The sequence below is a fragment of the Haliotis rubra genome, unplaced genomic scaffold, assembly GCF_003918875.1.
Source record: "Haliotis rubra isolate DU_JTF1 unplaced genomic scaffold, ASM391887v1 Scf257, whole genome shotgun sequence".
Classification (NCBI taxonomy): domain Eukaryota; kingdom Metazoa; phylum Mollusca; class Gastropoda; order Lepetellida; family Haliotidae; genus Haliotis; species Haliotis rubra.
Genome location: NW_025766636.1, coordinates 448,354 through 464,183, shown reverse-complemented (window position 1 = coordinate 464,183; position 15,830 = coordinate 448,354). Strand labels below are relative to the sequence as shown.

The 15,830-nt window shown below is 40.1% G+C and overlaps 1 protein-coding gene across 1 annotated transcript; it reads right to left on the bottom strand.

Annotated features, from left to right (window-relative positions):
* Positions 1-1,101: 1,101 nt before the first annotated feature.
* LOC124279814 lies at positions 1,102-15,488 on the bottom strand. The gene is made up of 2 exons (XM_046715692.1): positions 15,308-15,488; positions 1,102-7,363 (listed from the first exon to the last, which is right to left on the bottom strand). The coding sequence occupies exon 2, from the start codon at positions 6,784-6,786 to the stop codon at positions 2,482-2,484; it is 4,305 nt and encodes a 1,434-aa protein (XP_046571648.1). The 5' UTR covers positions 6,787-7,363; positions 15,308-15,488; the 3' UTR covers positions 1,102-2,481.
* Between the last annotated feature and the right edge of the window lie 342 nt (positions 15,489-15,830).

Here is a 15,830-nt window from a genome sequence, read left to right as displayed (position 1 = left end):
AATGTTTTACATTACATGAAATAAGACATAAATCAAAGTGGTGTGTTTGATGTCCAGAGTCATTGTCATCAGTTGTGTGTTCTGATGATACCTAAATGGCTGCTAAAGATGGTCATACTTGCCACTGAAATGTCATATTTAACTAAGTGACTATGTGTCCCAGTCGACTTTCTGCACATAACAGGCTGCATGAGTTGAATACTCCCCAGGGAGTTGAGTTTGTTAAAACAATGCCAGAAAAAAGGACATCTGTTGAACAAGGGAACACTCCAGTGCCTTGAGCATGTACTAGTTGTGGATATGTATGCTATATAAATATCCTACAATAATATTTAAATGGCACAATCTAACGTCTTATTGACATTATTACAAAACATGTCTGGTTATAAATATAGATCATTTGTGGGTTCACTTTGTATTCATAAACAAACATGTACATGATCAATCTTTTTTATTACCACTGTATCAGTTTTATGTGATACATGCACAAAGACAAAATCTTTGACATTGATTAGAATCATAAAATATGTGGCAGGGGTGGAAATAACTTCAAAATTGCTAGTGTACTCCGGTACAGTGGCACATGTAAAATCACTTGCCCTGATAATTTTGTGTGGGATGATTGTTCCTACATTTGTGCATATACCCCATTGCCCGACGTAATTTGTATATCACGCTGTACCGGTGTCCAGTTGACTTTCCAATGTTAATTATGTTACTTATTTACAAAAATCAACAAGAAAATTGGCCGGTATAGTGGAAAAGTTATCAGGGCAAGTGATGTTACATGTGCCACTGTACCTGAATACACTAGCAATTTTAAACTTCTTTCCACCCCTGTATTGTTGTAGAAACTGTAATAACTTAGCTAAACACGGGCACTCTGCATGGTCAGCTGCAAACAAGACCTTGACATCCCACATGGTTTTTATAAAAGTAAACATAATGCATTTGTCATTATGCAAAATTAAACAGAGAAATTGTATAAACTATACGATGGTTTAAGTGGGAGAAAACACTATAAACTTTACATTCTACTTTCAGGATCAAATTCCAGTGATTTCAGCATTTCTATTCCAACAACACACAACTGTTCAACAATTTGGGTACCCATGTTTATTATATGACCACTACAAACAGAATGAGGAAACACGTGTTTTTGTTGGCATTATCCATTCCAAAACTGTCACAAATATACACCATATTTTACGACCATAGTTACATCCAATACTTTACCATATTGCCACAATTGATGTACAAGTGCAATATGTAGTAGTGATAACAGTGGAGCTTATTTCCAAGTATGTTCATTATAACAATTATTTCTGAAGCTTTAACAAGTGAAAAAAAAACCCCATATCTCTGGTATGATATCGTGAAGAATTTCATTCACAATTAGAAAATCTTATCTAAAGGTATACATGCAGCACAAAATGCCGACATACAGGCTTGTTTAACACACTGCAATTGGCCTGTGCTCAAACACTTTCAATCATAACCTTGGCACAATACATTTTACATGCTATCACTTTTTACACATTCTGTATTAACGACAATAAAATGAGTGAGTGAGCTTAGTTTTACGCCGCTTCAGCAATATTCCAGCAATATAACGGTGGTGGACACCAGAAATGGGCTTCACACATTGTACCCATGTGGGGAATCGAATCCGGGTCTTCGGCATGACGAGCGGACGCTTTAACCACTAGGCTACCACACCGCCCCTGACATGTAATGTTTTTGTTCAAGCATCAATATCAAGGGGTCAGTGTAAGAGGAGAAGATCAAGATTTGTGGGGTTCTAGATGAAGACACCCCAGAACAAACCCTCACAGACTCCAGGAACACACCAAATTTCAAACATACATGATGAATATGTGCCCTGCCATCAATGGAAAAAGAGGATCACAGTACTAAAAGGCACTGTTTGGCCAGTGAACTTGGACTACAGACTGATCAACTGTGCTTTACAATATAAGGAAGTTTAACATACATATTCCACAAACAAAAAAATGAATGCTGTACCAACTTTTTAACAAAACATTTGTTTTTGTTTACAAAGTACCACATTAACATTAAGCTACATAAAGAGAATTCAATTATCTACAATGCACTGTGCATGTTTCATGACAATAGTTCCTTCACTTCCTTTATGAGTTGCTCCTTTCACTTATTCGGATGACCTGATATGCTTCACTACTAGCACTCATCTGGAGATACATATATGGAGGTCAGGTAAGGTTTAGATTATAATAAAAAGAAGACAAATGCCACTGTCATGTACATTGCAACAGAACAAAGTGCCCACCCCATAATTCCACACAATCTTAACAGTTAGTACAGTTAGGTTTTTTTCAATGGGCCCCTCACTTGGACTGCCATCTGTTTGTCGTGTTCAGTTTTGTTTTAACAATCATGATTGCAAAACACATTTATCTATCACCGTAAAATATCACCACCACAAAATATCACCACCATGGGTCATGACATGTCTCTATTGCCTCTCCTGCCAGAATGGCGACTGAGTGGGCTTCGGTCAACTCTGCTTCTAACCGAGTCTGTCAAATCTCGCCCTCGGGCCCTGGTCCTTTCTTCGCGATCACTGCCACGATTCCTGTGGTTTTCTTTATAGTGGTCTTTGTGGGAACTTCTTAATGATAATGGTGAACTGTTTCTATGACTGTCTTTCCTACTCTCAGAAGGAATCTGACGAGCTGAAGGGCTGGTGTGATAACGTGGTTCTTCATCCCTTCTGTGCCTTGAAGATGACCTGTCAAGTCTGGGATCGCTTCCATGAACCTTTCTGCTGAATCTCTCCTGATCGGATGTACTTGGTTTGGATCCTCTACGGTTATCAACACCTCTTGTAGCCCTAGGTCTATCAACTTTTCGTTCCAACCTACGGTCATGACCTTGATTTTTATGTCTGTTTTCCCGATCACAAGGGCGAGATGACAAAGGCTTCTTACTTTCCCTCCCACGAATCCCATGTATTTTCTGTTCAAGGAGCTGCTTTGCTTTCAACAATTCTCTCAAATCAACAGAGATTTCTTCATCAACAGGTGCTTCTACAGCTGCACCATCTTCATCACTAGTGATCTCCCCATCTTCAGAACATTCATCACTATCAGACTTCCCATCTTCGTGCTCTTCAACTCGAGTTTCTGTGGCAGGTTCACCATACTGGCTTCTGAACTGGTCCACATGTACACTTTGGTCACAGTCAAATTCAAATTGTTCTGCATGTAGGGACAGAAGACTACTTTGAGTGTCTTCATCTAGAGATGTCACCGGTTTCCTAGTTACTGGTGATGTGGTTTTATCTGAGTTTTCATTAGACGAAGTCAGCCTTGCAAAAGCAGAAGTGGACATGTCTGGTAATTTAAACTTGGCCTCTTCATCATTACTCATTTGAGATCTACTGGCTGTAGACACAAGATTTTCTGATGACTCAGGATTATAACTTAGACTACTGTCATCAGAGAGGAGCAAGTCATGTCGCAACTTTTCAAAATTTTTGAGGGGCACACTTTCACATGACAGTGTTTTCATTAGGATCTCACTCTGGCTGCTTTCACAGTGAAATGCCTCTTCATCATCTGTCACACAGACATCCTCTGAACTCTCTTCATCACTGCTACCCTTGTCCTCCTCCTCACTGCTTGACACACTATCACTATCATTAGCAGTTGTTTCCGAGGAATCGCAGGATGAGGGAGTAGTCTTACTTGGGACACTGGATATGGTTGTCACAGTTTCACTTGAACATGCAGTCTTGGGATTATCTGAACAGGATGAAACTGGAGTTGAAGATACATTTTTAGAAGATGATTCAGAAATACCCTGACTTGTCGAAGGAGTGACATCTTCCTCCCCTTCAGAGTCAGATGTACAACTTTCTTCTGAAGTGTTTTCATGGTTGTCATCTGTTTTGGGCGAAGTGATGACGCATTCCTCACTTGTGCCACTTCTATCCATACTTTGTATTGAGACATTGAAAGGTTTATCAGATGATGCAGGATGTTCTTCCTGACATGGAGGCTTCACATCCGCTGCTGCAGCAGCAGTGTCCAGGTTCAGTCGAGGTGGGACTTCAACATTTTTTTCGTTTTTGATTAGTCTACATAACAGAAGAGCACATCCATCGGGGGCTGCAACATTGGACTTTGTGGTGCTTAAATCGACCAAGGTTGATGACTTTGTATCTGAATAACATGAATGCGAAACATGTCTTGGAGAAGATGCAGGCATGCTATTATTGCTGGAACTCTGCTTTGATTTTGGTTCGTCTTGATCAATTATTGTAGCACTGACTTTAGTTGCTATTGGTTTACTTTCACAATTTACCACAATTTCATCAGGTCTCTGAATCTGTTTCTTTGACAAATCTAATGCTCCATCTTCTGACAAACTAAAGCCACGGAAATGACTTGACTCAGTAAACGGTTTTGCCTTGTTTGGGGACAAGCCGCTTGTCCTTACTGTTGACTTCACAGACAAGTCCACAGGCTTGAAGGTGCAGTGACAACTCTCTGCTGGAACTGAACATGGCAGGCTGGAACCACACTGTGAGTCTGAAATACTTCTTGATCTTATTTTCACAAGATCAACTGAAACGTTCTCAACATTAGTTCTTTGTGCTGGAACAGAAGACTGACGACAGAATGTTGGTCTGATGTTTCCAGACAGTTCTTTTGTCACCTGACAATTTGTTGATGTATCGTCCATTTCTACATCAGTGCTCACTGACAAATGCCTGCCTTTCTTTTCTGTGGCTATATCACACCGAGATTCATTCATGTTGATGTTACCTGAATCATTGTTATGAGCAACATTCCCAACATGGTCAGAAAAATTGTTTTCTGGATGACCCCTTTTGACTCCCTTATGTTCAGATGTGCTACAACATTCAACATTTTGGATATTCCCCTTCTCCTCATCCTCGCTCTCAGATTTGGCATATGACGTAGGAAATGAGGTAAAATCAAATGGTTCCACATGGTAGGGTGGTCTTTCATGACCATTCAGACGACTGTCCACATGATGAACAGGTAATGGACCCTCTACATGGGACCCATCTTTACAAGAATCTTCAAACTGATGGCAGGAGAGCTTGTTTGAGGATATATTTTTGCTTCTCAACTTCTCAACAAGATTTTCATTCATTCCACTTTCAGAATTTTTACCAAGTTTATAAGTGGCATTATTTACTTTAACAGGAACTCCATAATCCAATCTAGGATCTCTTCTATCGACGCGATCCAATTTACTGTCATTATTATGAGACAACCTTTTGTTATCCATGTCACTTGAGGTAACAGCAATTTCTGTTTGCTGAATCACTTTGGGGCTCACAGAATCAGGGCCTGTGTGAGAGGAAACCCCAGTTGTTACTGGTGATGTTCTCTCTGATAAAGCAGATTTCGTAACATTAGCATACTGACCCACTGTATCAGACAGGACATTCTCTTTCTCTGTATGCTTGGGTTTGTGTTTCTTTTTAGATTTCTTCTTCTTTCCTGAACTAATGTCCATATTTTCTTCATCCTGACCACCTTTACTGGATAATTCACCTGACAGACTGGAGCCACAATGAGAGTGTGAATTACTTCTTGTTGAATGCTCCACCTGGACTCTACACTTCCTAACATACATATATGGCACGGTTCTGGAGCACCTCTCCTCCTCCATCGTCAGATCCAGAGAACAGTCTTGGTCTGATAGGTCCCCAACCACAGACTCAACTGTCTTCCTGTCAACAGACACACAGCTGTCTGTCAAATGGGGATCTACAGTACACACAAGCAAATGTTCGCTTACTTCACTGCGAATCTGCGCACCTTCCTTAATCACAGACAGAAGTGAAGATATTCTATCCAGGGTAGCGTTTGAGTCACTGGAAGAACTGTGTTTGGCACACAGCTTAGATGGAGTTCTATCATGTTCATCTTTTAAATCTGCCATGGCATCACCCTTGACAAGGGTAGAACCATCTTCACAATGAATCTTATTATCTGTACATCCAGCAGCATCTACAGGACAACCCTTAACATCCATGACAACCACCCTGGCATTGGCAAAACTGGACCTCTCCCTCATCTCTATGTTGTGTATAACTGAATCAAAACAAGATCTGTTGTCCATGCTGTGAGCATCCCCAGCCACATCGGGTTTCCCACTCAGCATTATTGGCTTGATTCTCTTCTTCTCCTTAGATGCACTGTAAGTGGACGAGCTCACTGAACCTGTGGGACTATTGGACAAGTCACCTTTCATCACAGAACCACTTGCTGATGAAGATGAAGATTCAAATTCCCTTACCTTTTCTCCTTTCTTTCTGTCCTGATCAGAAGAGACATCAGTCTGAGGTTGCACAGAATTGTGTTTCATATTACTACCTGTCTCTGCATCATACTTTGTCTTTGTTTTAACCGAAGTACTTTCCAACAAATTTCCATCAGTTTTAAGTGCATCTTGTTTATCATGTTTCAAGTTATTATCATTGTTTATTCCAGGTATCTTACCACTAGCAAGACCCTTATCACTGGGTCTTGGTTCTTGGTCACATATTTTTGAGCCATGGTTTGTGTTTTTCAAACTGTCTGATATGCTTTCATTTTTACTGGAATGTCGCTTTCTGTTTGCCATTTCAACAGGTTTCTGTTCCATTTCTTTTCCATCTCTCTTTCGCTTCAAAATATTTCGTAAGTCTCCAGAACTATTCTGTTCATTTTTACTGGACTCTATTCTTTTGTCTTTATCATCACTGCTTGATTTGTTACGCATCCTGCTTCTTTCACCAGCAGGACCATCTTTTGAAGATTTCTTCACCCCCTCATCTCTCTCAGCAGTCTCATGATACTTATCTCTCTCACGACTGTCTCGATCATATTTCCTCTGACCAGGTTTCTCTATAGTACCACTATCACAGTGATCTCTCTCCCTACTTGTTTTTGACCTACGATTGTTGCCCCCTACCTCTGCAAAATCCTTCCGTCTGTGATCTGAGGATTTGCTGTCATTCCTCCTGTCCTTCTTTGCTGGCCCCTGTGTCCTCCTGTCAGGTTTGTCTGGACTCCGACTGTGTGACCATGGTTTTCTACAATCATTGGGTTCAGGGGTCACATGGCGTTTTGCGTTTCCTACTTTCTGTCTTTTTGGTGTTCCTTCATTGATTGGTTCGTTTCTCTTCCTTTTCTGGTTGTCGTATTCACTATTTCTCCCTCTTCTAGGTGAATGTGCATCTGTGTCCTCCTCACTCACTCGGGGCACATTCTGTTGACTTGGCGATGACTCCTTATACTTTCTGACCCCAGAGTGATTTCCTCGGAAGTTTCCTCCACCACGTTTGGCTAACAACAAGCTGCAGTAAAAAAGAAGTCATTATTAACTAACCTTAAGAGAAATGTGTTCCTTCTTTTTCTTGAATAAATTTGGAAGCTTTAATATAAATTGTATATCTATATACTTATCCTATCTCACGACTTGCACCTCTCTCTCTTGCTTCGACTTTTAGTGGAATGACCGTACACCTTTTTCCATAGGCCTCCTTGTCCATTCGCCCGTGCACTCCATGCTGCTCTCCTTAATTAGCTTCCTAGTTCCTAATAAAGCTTGCAGCATGCTCCACTAATTGCCCACGTGACTACCTTGAATGAGCATTCTTATCTTGGAGCCAACGTTGTAATCTGAGTAGTGGGGAGGCCGGGCGGGCATCCATCGCGTGAGATAGGAAAAGTATATAATGTAATTTTTGGAGTAAAATTGATATTTTATACTTATCCTGACTCATGCTCTTTTTGCTTGTCTTCTTCTTCTTGCGAACATAGTGGAACACTTGTATCTCCCTAATTGAAGCTCCCTTCAATTTAAAATCACTAATTAGTATTCACCACGAGTTACCTCCTTTCCACAAGCGCGTGAACGAGGGCGCCACCTCTACCCATGTGCCTCACTCTCTCCTCATATACTGAGCCCAACATTTGAATTTACAGGGAAATCCAAAATGTTATTTGGGGAGGATGGGAGGGCTGACCTCATGAGTCAGGATAAGTATAAAATATCAATTTTACTCCAAAATTACATATTTTTCCTTATCCTGACTCATGCTCTTTTGCTTGTAGCATCCTAACGGAACGGAGGTGGGAATATCTAATACTTTGGATTTTTAATAATTAGTGATTTGAACTGTGATGATTGTAATAACCCTATGGGAACTTCATAAAGGCACTGAACTGATGAATTCCTGCTGCTAACTTATCAGCTGCCATATAAAAGGTTATTACCATGTACTTATTATGATAAAGTATATATAACATTAATACAATGCTTAAGACTAATAGACTTAAGCTTGTTAATATGCTAGTATAAACTCCTTAGAGTTTGTTAGCTAAAATACTTTAAGATATAACATAGTACTAAGCTTAAGATATGATTAAACTTAAGCTAATTATATAATAGCAAACTCTTTAGAGTTTGTTAGTTAATATACTTATATGATATAGATATAATGCTGAGTTTAAGATATGAATAAGCTTTAGCTACATATATAATAGCAAAAACTCTGTAGAGTTTGTTAGCTAATATATTTTTATAATATGAGTATAGTACTGTGCTTAAGCTATAATTAACTTAAGCTACATATATAATAGCCAAACTCTGTAGAGTTTGTTAGCTAATATATTTTTATAATATGAGTATAGTACTGTGCTTAAGCTATAATTAACTTAAGCTACATATATAATAGCCAAACTCTGTAGAGTTTGTTAGCTAATATATATTTATAATATTAGTATAGTACTGAGCTTAAGATATAATTAACTTAAGCTACATATATATAGCAAAACTCTGTAGGGTTTTGTTAGCTAATATATTTTTACAATATGAGTATAGTAGTGTGCTTAAGATATAATTAACTTAAGCTACATATATAATAGCAAAACTCCCGTAGAGTTTGTTAGCTAATATATTTTACAATATGAGTATAGTAGTGTGCTTAAGATATAATGAACTTAAGCTACATATATAATAGCAAAACCCTCAGAGAGTTTGTTAGCTAATATATTTTACAATATGAGTATAGTATTGTGCTTAAGATATTATTAACTTAAGCTACATATATAATAGCCAAAAACTCTGTAGAGTTTATTAGCTAATATGTTTATAGTGTAACCATAGTACTAAGCTTAAGATAAGATTAGACTTAAGCTAAATGTATATAGCAAAATAAACTCCTTAGAGTTTATTAACTAATATACTTTTATGTTAAAAACATAGTACTGAGCTTAAGTTATGATAAAACTTAAGCTATATATGTATAATAACAAAACTCCGGCCGGGTTTTGTTAGCTAATACCTTTATAATGTAAACATACTGCTTAAGATATGATGAAAACTTAAGCTAATTGTATAATAGCCAAAACAACCCTTTAGAGTTTGTTAGCTATGATATAAACCTAGTATTGAGCTTATGAAGGAAAACTTAAGCTACATATATAATAGCAAGAACTCCGTGAGAGTTTGTTAGCTAATACATGTTATAATGTAACCATAAAGCTTAAAATATGATGAAACTTAAGCTTAAATATATAATAGCAAAACCCTCTTTTAGAGTTTTGATAGCTAATATACCTATATGATATAAACATAGTACTGCTTTTAAGATATGAATAAGCTTAAGTTACATATATAATAGCTAAAACTCTGTAGAGTTTGTTAGCTAATACATGTTATAATATAACCATATTGCTTAGAAATATGATGATACTTAAGCCAAATAGCAAAAACTCTTTTAGAGTTTGTTAGCTAATCTACTTAAATGATATAAACATAGTACTAAGTTTAAGATATGAATAAGCTTAAGCTACCTATATAATAGCAAAACTCCTTAGAGTTTGTTAGCCAATATATTTTAATAATATGAGTATAGTACTATGCTTAAGGTATAATTAGCTTAAGTTACCTATATAATAGTAAAACTCCAGAGAGTTTGTTAGCTTAATTAACTTAAGTTATGTATAAAATAGCCAAAAACTCTGTAGAGTTTGTTAGCTAATGCATTTATCATGTAACCATAGTATTACTCTTAAGATATGAATAACTTAAGGTAAATATATATAATAACAAACTCTGTAGAGTTGTTAACTTATATATTGTATGATGTAATAATCATAGTACTGTGATGATAAAAGGAACTTAAGTAAATTATATATAGCATGAAGCTATTTAGTATTGTTATAAGATAAGTAAAAATCTGTTAGATTGACTTATCTTCTCCGAGGAACTGTAAGCTGTTGTGCGAGGACCATGGGATCGAATTGGTGTATACCTGAGACGCCCTCGGTGGTGATATCTCTCAGATAATGGTTTGCAACCACCATATCGGATTTCCAGAAATAAACCCTCCATTATTTCAATCACATTTGTGTAGAACAATTGTAGAAGTTAGCTTATAATATCATGAGTATTAAGCTCATGGAGGGTCGGAATAGGTCCATCCCAAGATATGCACGTAGTATGACAGTTCTGATCCAAATGGAGATATAGTACATGAGACTTCACTCTGCGTGAAGTTGATGATAGAGGAAATAATCTGTTGCATTTTTCCTCCTGTTTGGTTTGGTGGAGATAAATTTACAGTGCTCTTGCTGGCCATCTTGATAGAATCATCGTATCATGGGGTCCAAGTATGTCATCCAGGCGTGTTCATAAACCTCACTTGTGAGGTGTTGGAGCACTATATTCATATCCCCAGGTTGGGCTGAAATTTCCGCTTTTATTCTCCAAACAGAAGTTTAGTAGGTTTACTAACCATCTAGTTGTGTTAGTCGCTTGATGAAATTCAGCTGTAGTCTGAAACGCTGTGGATTTAGATCCACTTGTATCTTCGCCTAGGTAATTCGCGCCAAGCTAAGTCCTTGACGATGTAGGTGCACAACCAGGTGTGTCTGTCCTCGCTGAACTTTATGTAAAATCGCTTCTGACTGCCGATCCCTCGCCTTAACTTGACAGGGAGGTCTCTAACTTGAAGAAAGGCAGTCTAATCATGAATGTTCAGGTTAACTGGACTGTAATGAGGCTTGCTCGCTCACTGATATATAGTTGTCACTTGTGACGTAAGTCTTGAACTGTGAATAGAGATCGACCTCTGTGTAGGTCGTTGTCCCTCGCGGGTCCAATCAGAACAAGGCATTTTGATTCTGTATAATACCCGCCGCTGTGATGTCACCGTGTAGCGGAAAAACCCACCTTGAATAAATTCTTGTCGCCGCTGATATTAGCATAAACGCCGGTCTTCACCGTAGCTTCCCGGTTATCCGAAGTGACCACGGTTTCGAGGGTTAATGGTAACCGCCGAAACCTCCGAAATATCTCGCTCTGTAATTTTATGCTGGGTAGGTTATTTTCCTGGTTGTCGGAAAGTAATTTCAGTTTTGAATATAATTCGACTTCCTTATATATAAGGGTATAAACAACTTGCAAGTTGTGAGCTTGTAGACTGTATACATGAATGTATCGCCATAATTGTAGAATTAACGCTGAACTTGTTGTACATATTTCTTCTCAGAAACTTTGACGATTAAGAGTTATACTCGCTGTAACAAGGCTGCTGTTCAATTTCGATATTGAATTGTCTGCAGATATGCGTAATGGTCACGCATGTAGATAATCGTGATCGTCGTCCGGGATTGTATATTAGCAATTTATACGGAATAGTTGATTTCTGTGAAGATCTATGAAATGTCGCTGACTAATAATACAGCGACGCTCTGTGTTGTAAATAGCCTGAGCAATTATCTTCGCAGAGGCTTATAGACGGCATCTGGCATACAGTTGATAATCAACTTATGCGACGCCTTGAACGGACTGACGAAAGTAGCTATATATGACGAAAGTGGCTAGTATATGGAAACCTTGGAGGAGACTTCCTCGGTGAACGCTGAGACTTCGCTGAAGTTCTAAGTATCCCTTCTAGATCTTCTGGGTGAAGTAGACTTGAGTTAATTTTAGCCTTCGCGACCATCGCGAAGGTGTCGAGTCAAAGCCCGATTAGTATATATATATATATATAAATATATATATGAGCTTGCTTCGCGGAACAGCCTCTGTGTTTAACAGGATGTGGATCGCGGCTGCTTTGCCTAAGTAGGGCCCCATGGATCATCTTATCATATCTCAGAAGTCGGTTACTTAAGTCTGGTGATAAGTGTCTAATTGATCGCTCTAGATCTATTTAGGCCAGCTTAACATACCGCCTCGGCCATGGATTCAACAGAACCAATATACGATTGTAGTTCTTATATTTGATATCGATGATCAACTTGTCTATGGGTTGATCTTCTCGGAGACTTGTGAGGGGAACGCTGATAGTTTCGCGAAGCTCTTGTATAGTCCCTCGATGTCCTTCTAGATGATGATGATCTGGATTCAGGTGTCCTTCGCGATGCCTGCCTTCGGCTTCCTCTGCGTCCGTCCGGGGAACGACGATATGACCTTCGCGAAGGCTTCCGCGGATGTCTGATGGTCCGAGTCCACATCTAGGGATGAAACCGCATAAGGTGATGATCTATCCTGCCTTCGCGAAGTCCTTCGCGAAGGCTGTACATCTAGGTTCTTTCCGCTTCCGCTGGCTGTACATCTAGGTCCTTTCCGCCGCAAGGCCTTCGCCTGGCGGCTGTACATCTAGGTCCTTCGCCAAGGTGGTCCGCGGACTTCCTTCGCTAAGGTGACATCGCCCTGGCTGCTACGCTGACGGGGGTGCCTCTGGGTGTTGTTCACGCTGGAGCCTTCGCTGGTTGCTCGGACCCTGCTACCGCAGATATTGGTCCTCCATGATGTTCATAATTTGTCGCGATCATGTCTTCTGGGATGGTCTGCTAATTTGCAGGTCGCCGGTGCTTTATCTGGGCGGTGTTAATGGAGGGGTCCACCGAAAATCGTCCGACATCAGTGTAGAGGCATCAGGCTGCATGGTGATCTCTGCTGATGTCGCTGTAGCTGTCACCGGTCGCTTCTTGTATGCGACGCCGGGATGATGATCAGCTGATCATCGAGAGGTCCAGGTCATCGGCTGGAACAATCTCGGTTGAGAAAGTCCTAGTAGACTTCGCTGATTTTCCCTCAGAGGTCGACGCTGCCCTGGGTGTGCGACGCCTGGCGCTGGAGTGTTGGTAATGATGGGACCCTCAGGACGCATCATCGCGATATCTGCGCTGGTACATCAGGCTGCATGCTGATCTGTGCCGACATCGGTCAATCTTTGATGTACATCCGTATGATGACCGGGCTGATCATCATACAGGCCCAAAACTTCGATGGGAACGGTCTCGTTGTTGAGATGTAGTAGAAAACCCTCTAGTCTTCTGCTGCGACGATGGGATGTCTGGGGAAGCAGGATGCTTCTTGGAGATGGCGGACTACGCCCCACACCTCTCCACCACTCTAGCGAACACCACACGGGAGGGGAGTCGGCCAACAGCAGTAGACTGGCGAGGGGTTCCGTGTATCAGTCATACTAGACTCTCTGCATACGACCTATCTGCTGTGCGCGCCAAACGCAAAGTAAATATTAATAAAAGGTAGAATTGATAAATTAGTACCGCGAACTGCAATGTGAATATAATAAACATGGCGCCAGACATCATATTAAAGGCGGATCAGCAGCAGCATAAAACGAATCTGCAATAGTACAGAATTTTCATCAACGTAATCCACTGAAACAAACACGGCCCCGTGACTAAACTGTAGAAAATCCACTAAATATCAATATATAATCGCTGAAGGATACTAGCTAAACCTCTATAGATGTCTATACGAGGTAACTAACTAAATATAATTCAAAGGATATAGTGTGTCGGGAGACACAGGCGCTCTCACGTCCAGCTCACTGGGCGAAGAAGGAGAGAGTGAGGCACATGGGTAGAGGTGGCGCCCTCGTTCCCGCGCTTGTGGAAAGGAGGTAACTCGTGGTGAATACTAATTAGTGATTTTAAATTGAAGGGAGCTTCAATTAGGGAGATACAAGTGTTCCACTATGTTCGCAAGAAGAAGAAGACAAGCAAAAAGAGCATGAGTCAGGATAAGGAAAAATAATATATATATTAATTTATATTAAAATTTCCAAATTTTTAAACTTATCCTATCTCACGACTTGCACTTATCCTACGGTTGGACGACGGGCTGCAGATTACCCTTCTGTCTGACAGTAGAAACAGCTGGTCTTGGAGCTGTGTGGACTGATGACAACCGTAGATAGCGATGTACAAGGGAGGCCTGTTACGCATGCACGCAACTCCTATGCTTGTAGTGGGTTCTCTGGAACCCCTTACTAAGCACAACGACCCCCAGGGAGATGGGTGCTCCCGAGCGATGTGGTGTTCGGCCGCAACCTTGTACAAGACTAGGGACACAACTCGGCAAGTAGGCCTCGCCTCGCCACAATTTACAAGGTACCCCCGGAATTAAAGTCTTGCGACTAGAATCGGGCCAGCCCCTGCTTCAAGAAGGCCCCCAGACACCGACCGAGGCGGGTGAAAGAGAAACACAACTCAGCATCTCCAAGGTTTAACGTTCAGTTCCGGGCAGCATCAAATTGACCCTCACTCTTGTGTGAAGGTACGATTTTCTGTCGCTGTAACTTGATACGCTTGGCGGGAGTGGGATCAGATTCTGTTGATTTCCTGTCCCTATCTGCGATTCTCCGGGAGCAACACGAAGGCAGGCCTTAAAATCCTCATCTTTTAGTGAATTACACTTGCCACATCGTTTGTTCCAGTTAAGTTGTACTGCAAGACAAGTGAGGGTCGAGGGACGAATAATTCGTCTTGTATTGAGCACAAACTTTCCTTTTCCTTGACTGATTATCTGTTTTCCCAATGATGTTAGGGCGAAATAATGTCCCTAATATACAGCACGTCCACACAGTCGTGCGACAAGAAAGAGAATGATCATTCAAAGTAGTCACATGGGCACTTAGTGGAGCATGTGGCAAGCTTTATTAGGAACTAGGATGCTAATTAAGGAGAGCAGCATGGAGTGCACAGGCGAATGGACAAGAAGGCCTATGGAAAAAAGTTTACAGTAGTTCCACTAAAAGTCGAAGCAAGAGAGAGAGAGGGTGCAAGTTGTGAGATAGGATAAGTTTAAAAATTACTATTTTATAAATTTAAAATTCACACTGATAGTCTATAAGAATATATTTGATCTTTAGGAAATTCTCTCTCTCTCTCACACACACCCCAAAATTTTATTCCTGAGACTCCCTGGTATTTCTTAATGTATAGATTTGGACATATACTTTAACACTTACTTTAGTCTGCTGATTTCTTTATCTTTTCGTTTGAGTTCTGTCTTAGAGGTTAGAAGGAGAGAAGTGATGTTTTGTTTGATAACAATATTCTGTGCACGTGTCTTCTCTTCTGTTTCCTTCAACTTTTAAGCTCAGCTTCCAGGTCCTGAATCCTCGCTACAGCAGCAGAATACTTTTGTTCTAGCTGGAGAAGAAAACAACATTTAAATCAACATGCTTATTTTTTGCATGAAGGACCTACAATGACAGACTAATACTTATACTTCGTGAAAAGGAAATATGTATGTTTTGGGGCCAAATTTGATGAGGGTAATTGATAAAAAAAACCCACTTCAACAGCACTGTAGCTCACCGGGAAAGATTTCCGCCCGTAACCCCCGTTTTATTATCATTCTATGCCTAAGATTTATAGTAAGAATATATGTTTTCTTTATAGAAAGACTATCCTAACCCTAACCCAAAATCTAACATAATGCTGAATCTAAAACCCTAAAGCTAAACCCTAACCCCTTGAAATAATCAT

What these genes read in the sequence shown, in the direction of transcription:
- LOC124279814 (XM_046715692.1), bottom strand. Translation starts at nt 6,786, where the DNA reads ATGCGTAACAAATCAAGCAGTGATGATAAAGACAAAAGAATAGAGTCC.